The sequence below is a fragment of the Pleurodeles waltl genome, chromosome 9, assembly GCF_031143425.1.
Source record: "Pleurodeles waltl isolate 20211129_DDA chromosome 9, aPleWal1.hap1.20221129, whole genome shotgun sequence".
NCBI lineage: Eukaryota > Metazoa > Chordata > Amphibia > Caudata > Salamandridae > Pleurodeles > Pleurodeles waltl.
This window is the reverse complement of record NC_090448.1, coordinates 306,496,532-306,515,325: the sequence shown is the minus strand read 5'-3', so window position 1 is coordinate 306,515,325 and position 18,794 is coordinate 306,496,532. Positions and strand designations below refer to the sequence as shown.

The 18,794-nt window shown below is 45.3% G+C and overlaps 1 protein-coding gene across 1 annotated transcript in view; it reads right to left on the bottom strand.

The window, feature by feature from the left end:
• The window catches only part of FANCD2 (FA complementation group D2), a 1,182,674-nt gene that overhangs the window by 870,694 nt on the left and 293,186 nt on the right, over positions 1-18,794 (bottom strand). The window contains exon 18 of the mRNA XM_069206781.1: positions 8,506-8,613. Coding sequence (XP_069062882.1) covers positions 8,506-8,613 — 108 coding nt within the window. The remainder of the gene's footprint in view (positions 1-8,505; positions 8,614-18,794) is intronic.

Below are 18,794 nucleotides of genomic sequence, written 5' to 3'. Positions count from 1 at the left end.
CCAGCCAGACCCCAAAGAGTGTCATTATTGCCACAGAATGGGCCCCATGACTAACAGATGCCGCCAAAAAGCATTTCACGAGCAGAAGTCAATGAGCCGGGGCCTGGCCCCGCAAAATGTCCATCCACAAAATCAAGCCCAGGGAAACCAGAATGCACATTACATTCAGCTGCCGGGAAGTCAGTCCACTTCCGCAATACTGCAACAGGGATCAGGTAGTAGGACCAACACATGGCATCAGCTACCACAAACAGGGAGTCTGGCCCAACAAGGATTGGGGTTGCAGCTGGGAGCGATAACTGTTTGAGGAAGCAATGCCTTCACACAGACGCAGAACCCAAATGCGCACTAAAAGTTAGTACCCCCAATGCAAAGCATCCACTTCACGCACATCTCACAATTCACTGTATCCAAAATTCAAAAGAAGGAGCAGTGAAACAACATTGGAGATTTAAAACCTTTACTTGTATTCAGGAAGCTCAGGATTGCTGTACGGCTGTCGATCGGGTATGCTCACTAGAGTGCTACTTCAGGTCACTGACAGAAGTTTAGGCCACACTTTGCTGCTGATACCCAGTGTGGGGTCAGTTAGCCACACCCCGGGGGAAAGCAGTTTGATTAAGAGGGGAATGCAGAGACTCCCCAACCAGTGCTTAAAAAGCAGGCAACTACATCCCCGCATCAAGACATATGGGGCATATTCCAATAACCAAGTCAAAAGTTCTCCATTTGCGGGCACCCAGTCGGGACTAGAAATCCTTTGTCGCGTAGTCCCAGCAGCAATAGTGCCACCAGAAAGTTGGCGTCCCCCAGCCAAATGAGGGCCTATTTTTAGTTAAAAAACAAAGCTGTCCTACAGTGTCGACAGCCAGGCTTCCTGTACGCTTGGGATAGCTAAAACCGCAAAACCTCTACAGCACACGCACAAGTTTGGACAGACTGCGAAGCACCATATGGCGGTGAGTCAGTAGAGAGGGTTCACCAGAACATCCAGCCATCCTAGTCCATTCCCATAATCCGAGCAAACTTCAACAGGTTCTTGGCCTTGCTCGAGACTCTCCATGCTCCATATGTTTGCCTCTTCCTTTCTCTCAAAGCTTTCCAAGTAGCAGACGGGGACCGTGGATCCAAAAAAGATATGGTCCAAGAGTGAGGGGGGTAAGGGTGGAAAAGGGAGTCCGACCGATCCACCATAGCTCTGAGAAGCATTATAACACAGAGATATGCTCACCCCAGCATCAGGCCTAACAATCAGGCAACATGCAAAGCCTCACACACTGTCTGATGGGAGCAGCAAACCCAATTTCAAACACTGCAAATTAGAGGCACACGGGGGCCGTGGAACAACTCTTCAACCCTCTCTGGTTCACGACAATGGAATCAATATAGTATTACGGACATCTCTGCCGGAGTCATCTCAGTACCTACAATGTCTTACAAGTTGTGTGTTTCATACATTTATACACCCTTTGTTTACTAGGGGGGCTACTACATCCACGCATTTCCAAAAAGTGGCCTTAATTAATGGAGTCTCCTCAGAAATCATTACAGCGTTTGTGTAGGGACCCCTCCCACATCACCTATAATTACACCGCACCCAACACTAGCATTCCACATGCGCTACACAACACATGGTCTCAGCACATGACCGCTGTGGGATCCAGGACATCAGCCACGTAATGTTACGTCGGTTTGGTGATACCACATGCAATAGGCGCAGATAAACTTTACTTAGCCAAAGACATAGCCCCTGAAAAAGAAAAATGTCTTCTCCATCTACACCTATGTAGAATTAGGGCCAAAATACAACCTAATAGAGTAGAGCCCGTAGGGTAGTGGTAAATCTGACCCACTACGAGACCAATCCTACAGCACTGTACCCTTTCACAGAGCCTAGCGATAACCAAACTGAGCTAGGTAGGATGCGCAGAAAGGGCACTATAAGGGGGGATACTGTTTGGCCCCGAGATTTTCCCGAAAAGAGATTCTTGGAGGTAGCAAAACCGCCTAACCATTGCACAAAGACATCAGCTCCCGTTTCCATCTGCCATCCGAGGGTGGCCCTTAGCATATCTGGGCTCTCTTTGTGAACAAAAAGTGGACCCCAGACATAGAGTTTCAATGCAGGGCCATCTACCTGGATGATACGAAGGGAAAGGGGTCTCGTAGCGGAGGGTTAAGTAACAGCTTAGATACCCTGTGTCAGGAAATCTGGGACACTGAGATAGATAGGCACATATGGATATAAGAGAAGGGGCAACCCCTAATTGTATGGAAGCTCACTCTGTATTTGTAGAAGGCTGACTCTCTATGTAGTGTGCAAAACCAGTTACACTGTGTAGACAGCCTGGGCAACCACACCTTGGTTTACAGAGGTAACAACTAGACCACCTAATGCTCTTATTTTTATAATAGCTTGGTCGAGCAATTAGGCCAGTCTTGGAGAAGTGCAAAGCATTTGTTGTACTCACAGTATCAATAAATGAAGACCCACAATCAAAGAAGTAACTCAAGACCATTTACAAAAATACTTCAGATTTTTATAAAAATGTTAAGACCAAAATCATCAAAATCAGGTAAGTACTTTTTAAGTTATGATTTTTTAAAGTTTAGCAAAATTGTCTTTTTGTGCGTAATTACGCACCATAGGAATCCATGGGAGAAACCTTTAAAAATGCATATAAAATCAAGCAGTGCATTTACCAGTGTGTCCTTTTGTTTTTAGGTCAAGGTCATCCAGAAATCCTGTGAGTCAGCCACAGGAGTATGGGTGGGTCCCAGTTTTGGAGGGAAGGGCTGCTGAAGTCATTGAACTTGGCGCAGGACCACTGCGATGGTCTATATGGAAAAGCAATGCACAAGCAGACTTTAAGGTGAGTCCGGTGGGTTCCCTTGGAGTGTAGAGGTTGCAAGAGGTGGGGGCCATTAGTGCACAGCTGGTTCTCTCCAGTGCAGGACCCAGGTAGGCTGGGTGTAGAACAGATAGATGAGCCTGGAGCTATGCGCAAAGGTGCCCTTGGAAGCAGGAGGCAGGTCAGCAGGGCCACTTTGGGAGGTGGTTCTCACATGTCCTGAAGTCCTTCGAGACTGCGGCTTGCTCCTGATCCTTTTGGAGTCCAGAGTGGACTATTCTTCTTGGTGCACAACGTTGATTTACCAGTACCCTGAGGCATTGCACGGTTCGGCCACTGGAGGTCGCAGTGCCATCAAACGTGGCACACTTGCAGGATTTGTCATCCAGGTTTGTCAGGTGAAATTTGGTCCGGCTCCTTGGTCAGCAGCCAGTCAGTGAACTGAATTCCACTGGTCTTTGGGTCTTTTGTTGCAGGGAGTGATGCCTTTACTCTGGAGCAAGATCATTGGCGATTTTCAGAAGGTTGGTAGTCCTCTGGGGTTTTGTACGGTCTCTCTGATGTCCATGCAACTCCTCAGCCGTGCTTGTCTAGTCCTGAGTGCAACAGGCAGGGTTTGGTGCCTTTTCTTTGTGCAGCAGGAATGCAGTTCTCGAGCCTTGGGTTTTCTTTGTTGCAGGCCTTCTTGTGTCCTTGGAATCTGATATGCAGGTCTAGGGGTGCCCACTAAATACTGCATTTAGTGGGCATTTAGGGGAGTATCTAGTAATGACCAATGGGTCATCTACCTTAGGGTGGCTAACCCACTAATTAACCACTTCCTGTGGGCAGAGGTCACTTCCCTATCTCTGACATGCTATTTTCCTACCACCCAAGATGGAGGGAAATTAAATGGAGGTGTCACCTCGCATGCCACACCTTATGGGAGGTGCAAGCTGGGGGTGGCCACTCCTCCTGTCCTTTGTGCATTTTCCTGTCGCTGCTCACGCCAAAAGTTGGGGTTTGCAACAGGGGCGGTCATCTGCTGCTAGCAACAGGGCTGAGGGTCGAGTTTCAAGGGTGGTAAACTCTTTGAAGCCCATAGGTAGGGCTGTGCACATTTCTGGGGGAGAAGTATACCACTTGTGCCCAGGAAGAGCTTTGTTCTCTGGACCCTGAATGCACAGGCTCTCACTCCAGGGTTCGTTCCAGAATTTTTTCTTGTGGTGGCAGGCTGATTGTGACCAGCCAGTAACCATGCCAGGGTAGTTAGCTTTTGCAGGGGGCACCTTCAAGGTGGCCCCTGGGTACAGTTTGCAATAAATTCAATACTGGTACCAGTTTGGATTTATCATTCTTGAGTTGTTTGATACCAAATAACCCAGGGTGTAGAGTGGCCATCATGTAGCTATGAAACTTGTACTGACCTGTGTCGAGCACATGCATGTATATGGCTGCTCTGTTCACTTACTATGCCCCTGGTTTGGCAGAGACACAGTAGGGACATAATGCTCATGCATCTATGCCCACACATGCAGTATAGTGCACCCTGCCTTAGGGCTGGAAGGCCCGACAGAGGGGTGACTTAACTATATTGCATGCAGTGTATAGTGGACAAGGCACACAGGCTGTGTGCCATGTCATTTTTGCATTTTAGGATTGCACCAGGACACTCAGCATGCAATGGCAGTGCTGGGAGCACTTTTGCTGCCCTCTGGAGCCTACTCTTAGTACCTCATGCCCTGGGTACCTTAGTAACATTTACTAGGGACATACAGGGGCACCTAAATGTGTTTCCAATTGTGCCAATGCATCACAACTGTTTGAGAAAGATCTGGCCCAGAGAACCTGGTTAGCAGGGGCCCTGTGCACTAACAACTCTGAAATCAAATACCCAGCAAAAAGTCACTCCCGGAGAAGATTTGCCAGAACTATACCAACACCAGCTAAGGAAAAAGAAGACTCTGTTGCATCAGGCTAAAAAAAAAAAAGAACTTCTGATTATTTTTCTGGGCTCAGTAAAAGAACATTCCAGATGCCCAAGTGTTTTTGGGAAGGTCCCTATCCTTCTACACCTCGCAGACAAAAGCAAATGCCCGCTGGTTGCGAATAACCAGGTGGTAACTGCTCAAAATGATTAACAGTATTGAGCTCAGACTTAATGCAATCAAGGAAGAACCGAGAGCCATCCGCCTCATGGTAATGCAACAGCGGTACATGTTGGACTTGATGACCACAATGAAGGCTGAGGTTTGCATGAAGATCGGTGCATCTTGCTGTACTTTAAAATGTGTCAATTACATGGATAATGGAACTGGACTCCTGCCATTCAACCACTGCACCGACTACAGAAAGACATGGGTGAAGAGGGAGGTGCCCCTGAGCAGAAGTGGTTTACAAACTGGTTCTCCTGGGGTGCATGCATTCCCGAAGAAAACACCATAAAGTTAGATGCCACATGCAGTTAGGAACACATAGCCAATCAGAACACAGCACACGCAGCGACCACGAGCACCTCAGGTCGGACATCTGGACACATTACTGGCCCACCCACATTGTGTACACGCAAGGTCGAGGCCCACCTGCAGTTGTTATCAGGACCATATTTACAACACAATGACAACTGTTCACATTTTTAATCAAGAAAGGAATGTTTTTTATTACTTGATGGTACTCAGAGAAATGTATAAAAATCACTACATATGTACAATGCGAGGCAGTTCTCAGACCCTAGTTCTGTAACTGCTCTCCCGGCCATAATGTTTAATTAAATAAACCACTTCTGTTTTGCTAAATGTCTCTTATCTTCGTTTTTTTAAGGTAAATTTGCATTCGAGCAAGAAAAGTATAGTTTCACTGCAGTGTTCATCAACAAAAAATCTACTGTGATTGCAGCGGTATTTGCTTTCTTCTACAAACACCACTTACATGGCTCTTTTATGCAAGAGATAAACAACCTCTGCCTCCAGAATAAAGGTGTGGGCTGGAAAGCACATCCTGGCAGGTGGAGGATGATACCGGGAAGGGGAGGCAAGGGGAGGCACACCTCGTGCAGATTAACTGGCTGAACCAACAGTCTATTGTAACTGATTCCCAATTGGTGGAAAACTGGGAGTTTGTTCCTCTACTAGGAGACAGTGGTGTGAGTCGACGGAGTCGGAGTGTTTTAGAAGCAGCAGATTTGGCAGATACCTGCAGGGGCTGCATTTGCTGTTACTGCTGATTGGGATCTTTCAATCCACTCTTGCATCAAACGGATCAGTACATTTGCTGAAGTATCGGGCCAGTTGGAAGAGTTGTATCTGCTTGTACTGCTGAGCTCTGGAGTACTGCTGAACGTTCTATTCTGCTGATGGAACTGCCTTGCAGATTAAGCCTGGTCCGGCAAGGAGACAACAGCCTTGCTTTTCTCGATAAGTTCTACGCAGGAGTCAGCCTTTCCAACAAAAAGCGATCACCATCAAAGGAGAAGTACATCACAGTGGCCTAGACATCACCTGAAAAGCCAAACATCCAGGACTGTTGGTCTAATATGGCGCTCATGCCTATGGACCACCAGAGTATCTGCAGATCCCAAGTCAAACTTCAGAATCTGTTTTTGAACCATCACTGACAAAGCAAAAAAGGGCTTCTGTATGTGTACTACTAGGCATACAGATGCCAGTGTAGCCGGTTCCCACAAGATAAGTACAGAGTAACCTAAGCAGACAGTCCCATTATTCATACTGCTAATACCAACTTTAAATTTGTCTGTCCAAGCCATCTTTTTTTTTTTTTTTTTGGATTCTCTTTCTCTAGGCAATGTTATAAAGGCACTGGCACTGGAGCTCTGTTTGCAAGACAAAGCCTTGACCACCGAACTCTTAGGTGACAGATGTGAAGTAAAAATGTGGATTACCCAGAGCTGGCCTGTGGCAATTGTTTCAGTGGACTGTAGGGCCTGACAAGGGCTTCTGCCGAGCATCGGAGACAGGCTCCAGTAGAGCCTTGTGAAACAGGAGCAAATGCTTTGCAATTGAACAAACAGATTACAAGATTTTTGCCAAGTTGTTAATCTTGGCCACCTCAGAGAGCAGTGTTGGGTCCAGAATTTCTGCAGCTTTATGCACTGTGGTAAAGGAGGACACTTCCTCTGTCGATACACCATAGTGGTGAGGGATCTCACATTATTGAGATGTATCCAGGCCGCTGTCATTTGTAATTCAAGGTAAAAACCCACATGGGTGTAAGAAGGAGGAAGCCGATTGCCAGCCTCTGAATCGTCATTTTCAGCTGTGTTGTTACTCCTTATCAAGCATGTTTATGGCGTTGGTGTTAGAGCTGAATAACTCAGACATTCAAGCAAACTTCTGAACCCTAGGAAGAGATTGTTTTTGAAGGCAAATCCTGCTCTTCTTTTACATCACCAGGATATTTTCAGGCCTCTGTGAATACTTACCGGTCCTGCCTTCAAAATGTGGCACCAGCTCCCTGGAAACAGTGTGGAAGGCAGTGGATGGGCAGTGATGGTGGGGAGGCCCGCATATACTTTTTAGGTGTCAAGGCCAGAGTATGTGGAGACACAGATTTAAAAAAGCATCAGTTCCTTAGGAAGTTGCCCAAAATCTACCAGAGCCATTCAAAAGATGACACCTGATGGATGGCCCCACCTCTTCTGGGTCAGCAGATGAAGTTGGATATTCCAGTTGAATCTATTGCAGCTTTGAAATCGGCTCCAAGTAAAAGGCAGAGACTGACAAAAGGGAACACACCATGACTCTAAACAGTCCCGTAAATGTTTCCTTCCTCTGGTGGTTATTGTAAGAAGATTACTTGATATATTATACCTTCACAGGAGACTTAGCATAGAATGAGGTGTATGCTATGGCATATCCCTCAGGGCCATGCCCAAGAAAAAAAAACTTGGCCTTGCACTTCTTTATGGCCTTTAAGTGCAACAGGGTATACAAATCGCAAGTTGTAGAGTCATGGTTTGATCCAAGACACTGCATGCAGCTTTCATAAGGATCAAATAAAGACAACCGTAAGCAGCACCATTGACTGGGTTTAAATCCTGGGACACTCAGAGGAGACATTTGACCTATTCACTGGCAAAGCTGAGAAACATTCCACCTGTAAATCACAGAAAGAGAGTGCTCCAGAGTAAGCCAGTCATGCACAGAAAAACAGAATCAGATAGAGTAGGGATCTGTGCGTTTTACCTGCTGGTGGAATCATGCCTAGCAGGCAGACTCGTAGCTAGAGCCACTTAGTGACATCTAGCAGTGCTGGATAGCTAATGTTTAGGAAAGCTTTATTAGACCAGTCTGATGATACTAAAGGTGAGAAAGCTGCAGGAAGATACACTCATCTGAAATCATGTTACCAATTGCCAGAAAGCACAATTGAGGAAAATCTGCCATTTGCATGTCCAAATTAACTGAAGGCGACTGTAAGAATTACAATGTTATGCAAACCACATGGCTGAAATGTAAACTACAATAATTCTATTAAACAGTTAAGCCCTCATTTTTTTATGTATTGTACTTCTTTATTTTATTTCTACCCTACTTTGCTACTCAATATTTTTTTATTATTACTCAACAAACTTAGTGTTATGAATAGGCTGCAATAAGACATGTTGGCACACTATACAACAAATGAATATCTTTAGGTCTACAATATTGTACTATACCTGGATGTGACTGCCCCCATGTCCTTTGCTGAATGCTAGCATACTCAGAATGCGAAACAATTTTCGGATTTGTGAAGAATTAAGGTTATCCAAATAATCTAAGATGCCCTGCAAAAAATACAGTAAACAATGATTAGAGAATACCCACTGAACATTTCTTTCTTAAAACTGACTGCAACACTTGCAAAGAAAATGTTAATGTCAGAAATTAGGAACCTAGGCACATCACTAACCGTTTACATTACATTGCCAATTGAGCCTGCATTAGTTCAAATAAATCTCGATTATGCAGCAGAAAACCTTACCTGTGAGGAGCAAAATCCTGTTAGAAATATGCTAAATTAAGTTCTTGCTCGCCTACACCAGGATAAGTCAATGCCTCGTGCCGCCTGTAATAGTCATTCTCAGTTCTGATACACTATCAAGATCATGGATAGAACTTTTGCTCTCTGTAGGTCTCCAGCGTGAACAAAATATATTGTCTAAAGGTGAAGAAAGGACAAGCAAAGATCTGACAAAAGGATTGCTGGGCAAAGCAAGGTAGAATATACCCAGTCAGTAGCGATCTCCACTACTTAAATTAATCCAGAAAGTACTGCTTTCAATGTTAATGGAGACTAGATAAAAAGGCACTAAGGGATGTTAGAACGATTGAGAAGCTCACTGGTTGTGGGCTCACTCCTTGCTAAGTAACTCTTAGGAATGGACTAAAAGTCAACTTCTTATGCAGAATAGATGTGAAAAAAATGACATCTGACTGCACTTGAATGCTCACAACCTATATGGCCCTGCTTAGCCAAACAGACGCTCCTTTCCAATTGTTCTTGAAAAACAGAGAATGAGAGCAACAGCCTAATATCCATCAGCAACAAATTTGAATTAAGAGGGGTCTTAAAAGAGAAACGGTGTCTACCTAAAGAGATGAGTTGAACTTTGGAAGTTGTGACTTGAAAAGTGATGTTGTACTCTTATTTAGTAGAACATATTCTTTAGAAACTGATGTGTTCACTAGTAGGTAATAAATAATTGTCAGAGCAGCATTTGTATTCCATGATATCCAGTCTCGAGGTGGAAACAGGATATCACTCTCAATGTTTCCAAGGCTCTTCGGCTGAGGTCAACAGTGAGTATGTATTATTTGAGCTAGGCTGAAGGGAGAGTTGAAAAGAAGATAATTTTACAAACTATTTTGAAGGACACTACTGCCAAATGTGGCATTTAGCTAAACGTCAGAAAACAAACAGCAGCATGTGTTAAAATCAGGTGAAGACGATGGCCTCTTTGTATCTGCCAGCAAAGAAGACTAAGGAGAACACATTGATTACTTCTCCTACAACAAATTCTATATCAGGACCGGAGGCGAGGATTATGCAGATCTTTCTTCACTTTTTATTAATTAGCAAGTTCAAAGTTAAAAACAATATGAACAGAAAAACTACAAGTTCCATGAAGCCGCCGCCATGGTAACCAGCATCCAATGAGGACCCTCCAATCACGTCCATATAAATATTCCCAGGTGCGTCAACCGTCCTCTTTCTTCACTGCTACGAAGTCAGATAAGTGCCGTTTTTTCTGCCTCCGAGTAGAGTTTGGTTTGAAGTTAATGTTTGAAGTTAATGTTTGTTTGCTAGCGCGTTAGCCTATTTGCTTTCAGGGCTTCGCACGTTGTTTTCCTTCGTTTCTATTATTATTTATAAATACACGTCGGGCCCACTAGAGGGCGCCAGAGGTGTATTTTTGCAGCGTTTTTTCGGGATTCGAGTGTTTTAAACTCGACGCTCGAAATTACAAAGGTTTTTCCAATTTTATTCACAGTTGTTTGTAACAAAGTTGTAATTGCTTGGTTTTCCCTGCCCTGTGACACCTCATTGGTAGGATATTACCACGAAGGGAAGTAATTTTGTTTTTTCTTGTGAAAATAATTTATAATACGACAGAGGGGGTAGGGAATTACCCTTTATAAAATCTATAGGGTGTTTTCTCTGTCATTATTTTGTTTTCGTCTGAACCTCAGTATGCACTCCTCTCAGGAACATGAACCTTTCACCAACATGTCCCCAGGGGAGGGGCCCTCGCACAGTGCCCTTCCCCCTGGGATGGACGCTTTGTTTTCACAGGCAATTTCACATGCGTTGGCCCCCCTTAGGGACACCGTCGCTAAACTGACGGAACAAGTCTCCAAGGGGACGGGCATGTTTGGTATGACGGGAGTGGAAGGTACTACCTCTACCCTTCCGGCTCCCAAGAAACAGCGCAAGCGCGACGCGGGGCACCTGGAGGATAGTGAATTTCTATCTCTCTCCAAGAGTGCGCGCGCGCATAAGCGTTTACCCTCCCGGGAGGGCCGTTTGCCCGGAGCAATGGGTGATTTCAGTCACCACCTATGGAACCCTGTTAGCGGGTCACCTAGAGGCATCTTAGAAGGTTCAGACGACGGGTCCTCTGAGGATGATGACTCAGGCCGTCCTTGGCGTCCTGGCGCTTCGCTACCAGATCCTTCGGAGCTGGGGGATTCGGACTCTGATATGTTTGAACCGGAGGGTATCTATCATCCGCGTTCATCAGAGTGGCATCCTGACCACAGGGTGGCCGACTATGTGGCCAGCAAGATTAGGCAACCTTTGGACAAGGAAGTGCGTGCCCGTTTACGGGCGGAATGCCCACGCCCTTTTCTTTCCGATAAGGTTGCTTTTACTCCGGAAATAGACCCGAAAATGTGTACATTTTTTGCCAAGTACACTAAAGATCCCAAGAAGGGAATCGACCGCTCCTGGAGGGCATGCCAGGATAAACTTCTTGATATACTGGGCCCCCTCACTCAGATTATGCAATTGGCGGAACGCGCCAAGCAATCAAACACTCCCCTTCAAACAGACATTATCGCAGGGTGGGCCCAGAGAGCAGTCTGTCTTCTGGGCAATGCGAACTGTGCCATTTCGGCAGAAAGACGCAGGTCTTTATTAATCAAGATAGACCCCAAATTAGGGGAACTTTCTCACTCGGAGGCAGGGGCTGTTGCCCAGGGCAATTTATTTGGTGACCCTTTTGTTAAGGAGTTGGGCAAATTCGTGGCTACGTTTTCGGCTCTCGATAAGGCCCAATCATCCATAAAAAAGATTTTTCCGAAGAAGGTTTTTGGCGGGGCCGGGCGAGGCAGGGGTCGCTCTTCCGGCCGTCCTTACCAACAAGACCCCGGTGCCTCCCGAAACAACGGCTGGCGTGACGGCAGACAGGGAACTTTCTTCCCCAACAGGGGAAGAGGGAGAGGCAGATCCTATAGGATCGCACGTGGAGCAGCCAATGCCCCAGGAGGTCCCTCTGGTAAGGATTATCCCTTTTTCCCCTCGCGATTTCGGAGGGAGATTGCGTTTCTTCAAGAACAATTGGAGGCGCATTACATCAGATGCATGGATTCTACAGACAGTATCAGGGTTCCAGATAGAATTCTGGGGTTCCCCGTGTCAGGATTCTCTGCCAACACCGATAGTGTTCTCAGCAGAAAACTCCAGGCTTATAGACTTGGAAGTTCAAGATCTTCTGCACAAGGGCGCCATATCCTTAGCGTCCCTTCACCCCACAGGTTTCGTAAGCAACATCTTCTTGGTAGAAAAGAAAGACAAGGGGTTTCGGCCTGTTATCAATCTTCGGGCCTTCAACAATTGGGTCATTTACAGACATTTCAAAATGGAGGGTATTCATATGCTCCGAGACCTCCTCCTGCAAGGGGACTGGATGGTGCGTCTAGACCTCAAGGACGCATACCTCACAGTCCCTATATTTCCCCCTCATCGCAGGTTCCTGCAATTTTTCTGGAACGATCAGGTCTTCGAATTCACCACTCTCCCTTTCGGGCTATCCTCAGCACCGTGGTGCTTTACCAAACTCCTCAAACCGGTCGTGGAAACCCTGAGATCACAAGGCATACGTCTCATCATTTACCTGGACGACATCCTTTTAATGGACCAATCCAGGTCTCAACTGTTATTCAATCTGAACACAACTATTGCTCTGTTCCAGGATCTGGGTTTCGTCATCAATCAGCAAAAATCGGAGCTCTCTCCGACCCAGTCATTAATCTTCCTCGGTTTCCGCATAGATTCTCGGTCAGCGTCCCTCAGTCTTCCGACGACCAAGATATCCAAAATAAAAAAGGAAATCGGGAAAGTCCTTCGTCGCGACAGCATCTCGCTACGGCAATTAGCCAGAGTGGTCGGTCTGCTTTCTTCCTCAATTCAGGCCATTTTTCCAGGTCCCCTGCATTACCGGGCCCTACAGCGCCTGAAGGCCTTTCACCTTCGTCGAGGGGTAACGTATTCCGAGCTCATCTCCCTGTCTCAGGAGGCAAGCACGGAACTACGTTGGTGGCTGGATCACATGGAGGCATGGAATGGCAGAGCCATTTTCGGGGCCGCCCCAGACCTGGTAATAGAGTCGGACGCCAGTCGCCAGGGATGGGGAGCTCGATGCGGGGACATCTCGTTTGGGGGACGCTGGACCCCGCAAGAACTGACCATGCATATCAATTGTCTGGAGCTCCTTGCGGGATCGTTTGCGATCAGGTCTCTGACGAGGGACAGGGTCTCATGTGTAGTGCTACTACGGATGGACAATATATCGGCGGTACAATACATAAATCGCTTAGGGGGCACACGATCGAGAGCCTTAGCGGAATTGGCAAAGGATTTTTGGCATTTTTGCCTTCAACATCAAGTCTCGGTGACAGCGGAATATCTCCCAGGAGCCCAGAATGTTCGGGCGGACTGGAATTCCCGGTTTCTCACGGACTCCAGCGATTGGCAACTACATCTTTCGATTTTTCAGGCGATCATGGCCCGTTGGGGTCCTTGCTCAGTAGACCTCTTTGCTTCCAGATGGAATGCTCATCTTCCCCTATACTTCAGCTGGCGCCCGGATCCGGGAGCAGCGGCAGTAGATGCGTTTCTCCAGCACTGGGGGACGCTTCAGGGTTATGCTTTCCCACCTTTTCTTCTTATCCCGCGGGTCGCAGCTCAGGTGCGGCGTCAGGAGGCGACAGTGATTCTAATAACCCCCTGGTGGAGATCTCAGGCGTGGTTCCCAACTCTACTGGAACTCTCTTGCGAGTGCCCTCTTCGTCTCCCGGTTTTTCCATCGATCCTCAAGGATCCGTCGGGGCTTTATCACCCCCTGGTCCTTCAGGGTCATCTTTTCCTCATGGCCTGGAAGATTTCAGGCATCGTTGGCAAGACTACCGACTTTCGCAAGCAGCTAAAAACTTCATTGCGCAGGCATGGGCCCCTGGGACATGCAAGCGCTATAGATCTGCATGGAACAGATGGGCCAGTTGGTGTGTGGGCAAACACTGTGATCCCGTGGGGGCCAGTATTACAGACATCATGAATTTCCTAGCAGAATTAGCGGAGTCTGGTCTAGCTTATTGTACGATCAACTCTTTTCGTTCAGCCATCTCTGCGGGCCACCCCCCTCTGAACAATCACCCTATTGGGGAACACCCCTGGATTTGTAAACTTCTCAAGGGTATTAGACTCTCTAGGCCTCCTCAACCCAGATACGCAGAACTATGGGATGTCAACACAGTTCTTAATCTGTTAACCTCTTGGCAGGATAATCACCTTCTGTCGAGAAAGGAATTGTCCGCCAAATTAGCCATACTTTTGTGCCTCATCTCATGTAAGCGGGTATCAGATATCAGAGCTCTGGACGTTTCATCTCGAATCTTTACCCCAGAGGGAGTCACTTTTACTATCTCACGGAGAACGAAGAATCTTACCAGGTCAGTATCCTACCCAGCTTTCCCTGATTCACCAAAATTATGCGTCGTTAGATGTCTTAAAGTGTATGAAGAAGTGACCGTGAATCTTAGGCCTGCAGGAGAAAATCAATTATTGATTTCTTTAAAGAAACCATTTAAGGCGGTTTCTTCTCCTTCCATTGCCAGATGGGTCAGATGGATCCTGTCTGAGGCAGGTATTAATATTCAGGTGTTTGGCGCCCATTCGACTCGAGGAGCCATGGCTTCAAAGGCTGTACAGGTGGGTGGTAGATTAGAAGACATTATGCATGCGGCTGATTGGTCTTCTGAATCTACTTTTAAACGTTTTTACTTTAAACCAATTCATGATGCAGCCTCTCTGGTGGTGAGTAAGCTTTGAACCTGCATAATCCTCGCCTCCGGTCCTGATATAGAATACGAAATTTCCTAGCTATCGTGAAGGAAAGTTTCAATTCTATTAAGGACACGGAGGCGAGGATTATCCCACCCACATACTACTCACGAGTCTGTTCCCACCCGATCTGGTCTTCGTACTGAGGTGGTATATATCTTTGCAAAAAATTTCTCTTATATTTGCTCTTATGTTTACTTTCATTAAAGGGAATTGATAACTATTATGCTTGTACTTTGGCATTACAGTTTCAGAACGTGTATGTTTCCATTCTTTCATAACTACGCATTGTGACATTATTTATCAGTATAGCCCCTAATATCATCATCTTTTGTAGGTTCCGAGGCTACAACCAATTGATTCTACCAGGATTCTTTCCGCAGTGAAGTCGAGGACGGTTGACGCACCTGGGAATATTTATATAGACGTGATTGGAGGGTTCTCATTGGATGCTGGTTACCATGGCGGCGGCTTCATGGAACTTGTAGTTTTTCTGTTCATATTGTGTTTAACTTTGAACTTGCTAATTAATAAAAAGTGAAGAAAGATCTGCATAATCCTCGCCTCCGTGTCCTTAATAGAATTGAAACTTTCCTTCACGATAGCTAGGAAATTTCGTATTCCCTATCATAAGAGGATGCTAACAGCTGACCTAAAGAACAAACAACATTTTAAAACATTTCTTTCAGAGAGGGTTGCAACGAGAAATCTGCTGTATTTTAAATAAGCTTTAGGAATTTTTAGGGTTTAACACCTCTGCAAAACATAAGAATAATTACACACAACACTTCTATAACCTTGTTACCTTTAAGACAAAAGAGAAACGTTTTTGCATCAATAAGAAAAAATGGCAGTCCCAGTCCGTCCTTATTTTGCACAACATGCCACCTTTATTTGGACCCAGACATCTAGAAATCAGTCTTGACTCTGTTTCAATGGGAAAAGTCCAACCCGAACTACCAGGCCAGGTCCTTTTTGAACCCAAACACAAGCAACCCAAGACTATTTTCAAACCTATTAGGGCTCATCAGCTGGGTACATCTTGGTTCAAGTAGCAGAATGTGCACATTACCCACGTATGGACATGCCCATTCCACTTAGGGCATCACAGTTAAGTACACAAAAAAGTGATGGATGGAATGCTTGAAATAATCCCAGCCACTGGAAATGACTCACGGCTGAATCCCAATCCATTGTTGTTTTGCAGATCATGCTACCCCAGTTTGGACCCAGTCGTGCAAATCAGTCTTGACCGTGCTCCAATGGGAACAGTCCAGATTGAACTGCCAGGCCAGGTCCTCCCTGAACCCAGACGCGGGGTCCCCATTGACATAGTGCCACTGAAACCAAGCTAGCTATACACGACTGATGATCCCAAATAAGGGCGAAACTGATCTTGGGTTGTCTGTGTTCTGGGTCAGGGAGGAACTGAGCTAACAAATCAAGCTCAACTGTTCCTCTTGGAGCAGGGTCTACACTGATTTGCATATAGCTGGTTGCAAACCGAGGTGGCATGGTGTGCAAAAATGATGGACTAGGAAACCGCACAGCTAATTACCAGTGGCTGAGATTAATTCCAGCATTCCATCCATCACCTTTTTTGCACACTCCAGTAAACACTTGGAAGCAAGTAGGAAAATTAAATTGCTGAGTATATAATGGTTTTGATGCCACTGGTCTTGCCATTCTAAACTGTAGTGGTGCTGGGGATTTCTGATCCAAAGGCCAGATATATAAAGATGCTGGTTTCAAAAAATAGTCATGAACTGTCTTTTTTGCGACCAGTATCTAATTTTGTGAACCATCCTATGTACTAATAGGTTGGTTCGCAATTACTGATTAGGCTAATGTCATAGTCTGACCTGCCTAATCAATATTCATTAAGGAGCTCACAAACTATGACTCACTCTGATTGTCCAAAGTCACAGCCCCAGGAACGTGTCCTGCAATAATCAGCATTTCACTATCTCTGTGATTGTTTTTATTATTATTATTCTTTTAAGCAACCCAATTTCCTTAAAGCAAACAGGCCTGATTTAAAAAAAAAAAAATTCCAACGTTTCAGCAAGATTTGTCAGTTATCTCCTGCATACTTTCACTGAAACTTGCACCCCAGTTCACAATGGGAAAGGGGTCCAAAGAGATTTGTCAATAAGACAAGCTGGCCTTACTTCATTAAAATCCTGTTTGATACACAGGGATCTGAGGATCAATCTAGTTGAAAGGTAGCCAAAATGGTAGGATCCCTAAAAGTCAAGTTTACTGAATCTCCATGATCCAGTCACCAATTCAGAAACTCTTTCAACGGTTCCTGCGAGGTGGGACATGGTGCCATCTGCCTCCATTCAATGTTTTCCACTTCTTCCAGCACAGATCACTGATGACAAGATTCAATTTATACTGTCAGTGTGCAGACACTAATTTGTGATCTCATTCTCGAAACAACTTCATGGTAAGGTGGGTGGGCAGTGAGGAATCTGGCTATGATGAAAAGGATCATTTTCCGCTTGCAGGATTATCTGTGTATCAGAAGTCCAGGCATTAGAATTTGGAGTAATCAAAAGAAAATTATCCAGCACTGAGATTTGTTTTTAAGAATTTACGAAAGTGGAGAAATTACTCAGTTTCTCGAATAGAGAAAAGATAATGTCATGCCCTGCAGATAAGTTAAGTAAATGAGCTGCTGCCCATCCAAAACTTTAAGGCTTCTGGAATTTGTACTTGTTTAAGGGTTAAAGAGAGAAAAAGCCTGGAAGGGTGCCAGGGTATAAAATGCACTGAACAAACAGCTAGTGAAATTGTCTGCCACAAAATAGAAACCGAAAGCTTTAAACAGGCCCTGGGAGCCAGTGTAGATGTTTCAAAAGAGAAGAGAGATTCTGACTCTTTATTAGGCCTATGATCACAACACATGGGAGAGCAGTCGCAGGAACAGTGAATTACAGTAGTTGAGCCTTGCGATGAGAGAGTAAATAACTATTTTACCAGCCTTCAGGGAAAAATGCAAGTTGTAGTTCGCGTGTGGATGTGGTCTTTAAAATACAGCTGGGTATTGACAGACACCAAGATACCTTACAGAACGTGTAGGAACAGGAGCTGAGCTAAATTCAGGGGGCCACTTGAATAGACCCCTGACCATGTATTCACCAGAAAGAGTATTACTGAAGATAAGCTGCTTATTCGTCTAATGGATATTTCTAACTGCATATTCCTCAACTTGTGAATTGATACTAAAGCAATGCTCTCTTTGGGGGGTAAAGGGTGGGGAGAGTCTGAGAAGTGGACTTCCACCAGGATGTCCTGCTGGGACAAAATAGTGGACTTACAAATCAATGGAGTAATGAGTGATGAAAGTGTCTACAGATGCCCCCAGACAGATGTGCAGGAGAAGGACAACCCGAGTTAGGGCTGTGGCTGCAACTTTCAGGACCTCAGGAAAATCCTTCTTGGTTAAGGTATAACACAGCCTGATGCAGAGAACAATACGAGATAAGGTTAGTTTCTGGACCACCTTCTGTTTTTTGGCACCAATGAAATTCAGAGACGGCTGTTCTGCAACACAATACTCCTCAATGATGAAACTAAGGGCATAATGTGGGTCCAATCTCTGTAGCCCTTCCTACTCTTTAGATTGGTGTGGTTGGAAAAAAAGAATGTGTGAAACAGGATAGACTACCCCACATGTAAAGTGGCAACACTTTCAGGAGAAGTGGCGCAGGAGTCCTAAGCATCAGCTTGTAAGGAAAAAAATGATTGTAAGTATGCTGAAGTGACTAGTGATTGAAACAAGAAAACAGTTTTAAGGGTACAGCTCTGGAGAGGTTTAAATGGAGCACAGATCACAAAGGTTACACAGTTTAAGACCCACTAAGGGATAATGAAGGAAGCAGAAGGAACATAAGTGAAAAGTGTTTTAAAAAACACATCTGAATTGGTGATTTGCATGGAGAAGGCACATCAGGCAAATGAATAAGAGCCAAATATATCAATTAGCAAGCTTTAACTTGGCCCAGAACAAAACCTTACCACAGTAAAAACAATACTCACAAAAGAGCAGACAATTCTGCCTACAAAAGGTAGATACACTTTTCCTTACAGTAGGTGAAAAGACTAGCCCAACTTCAT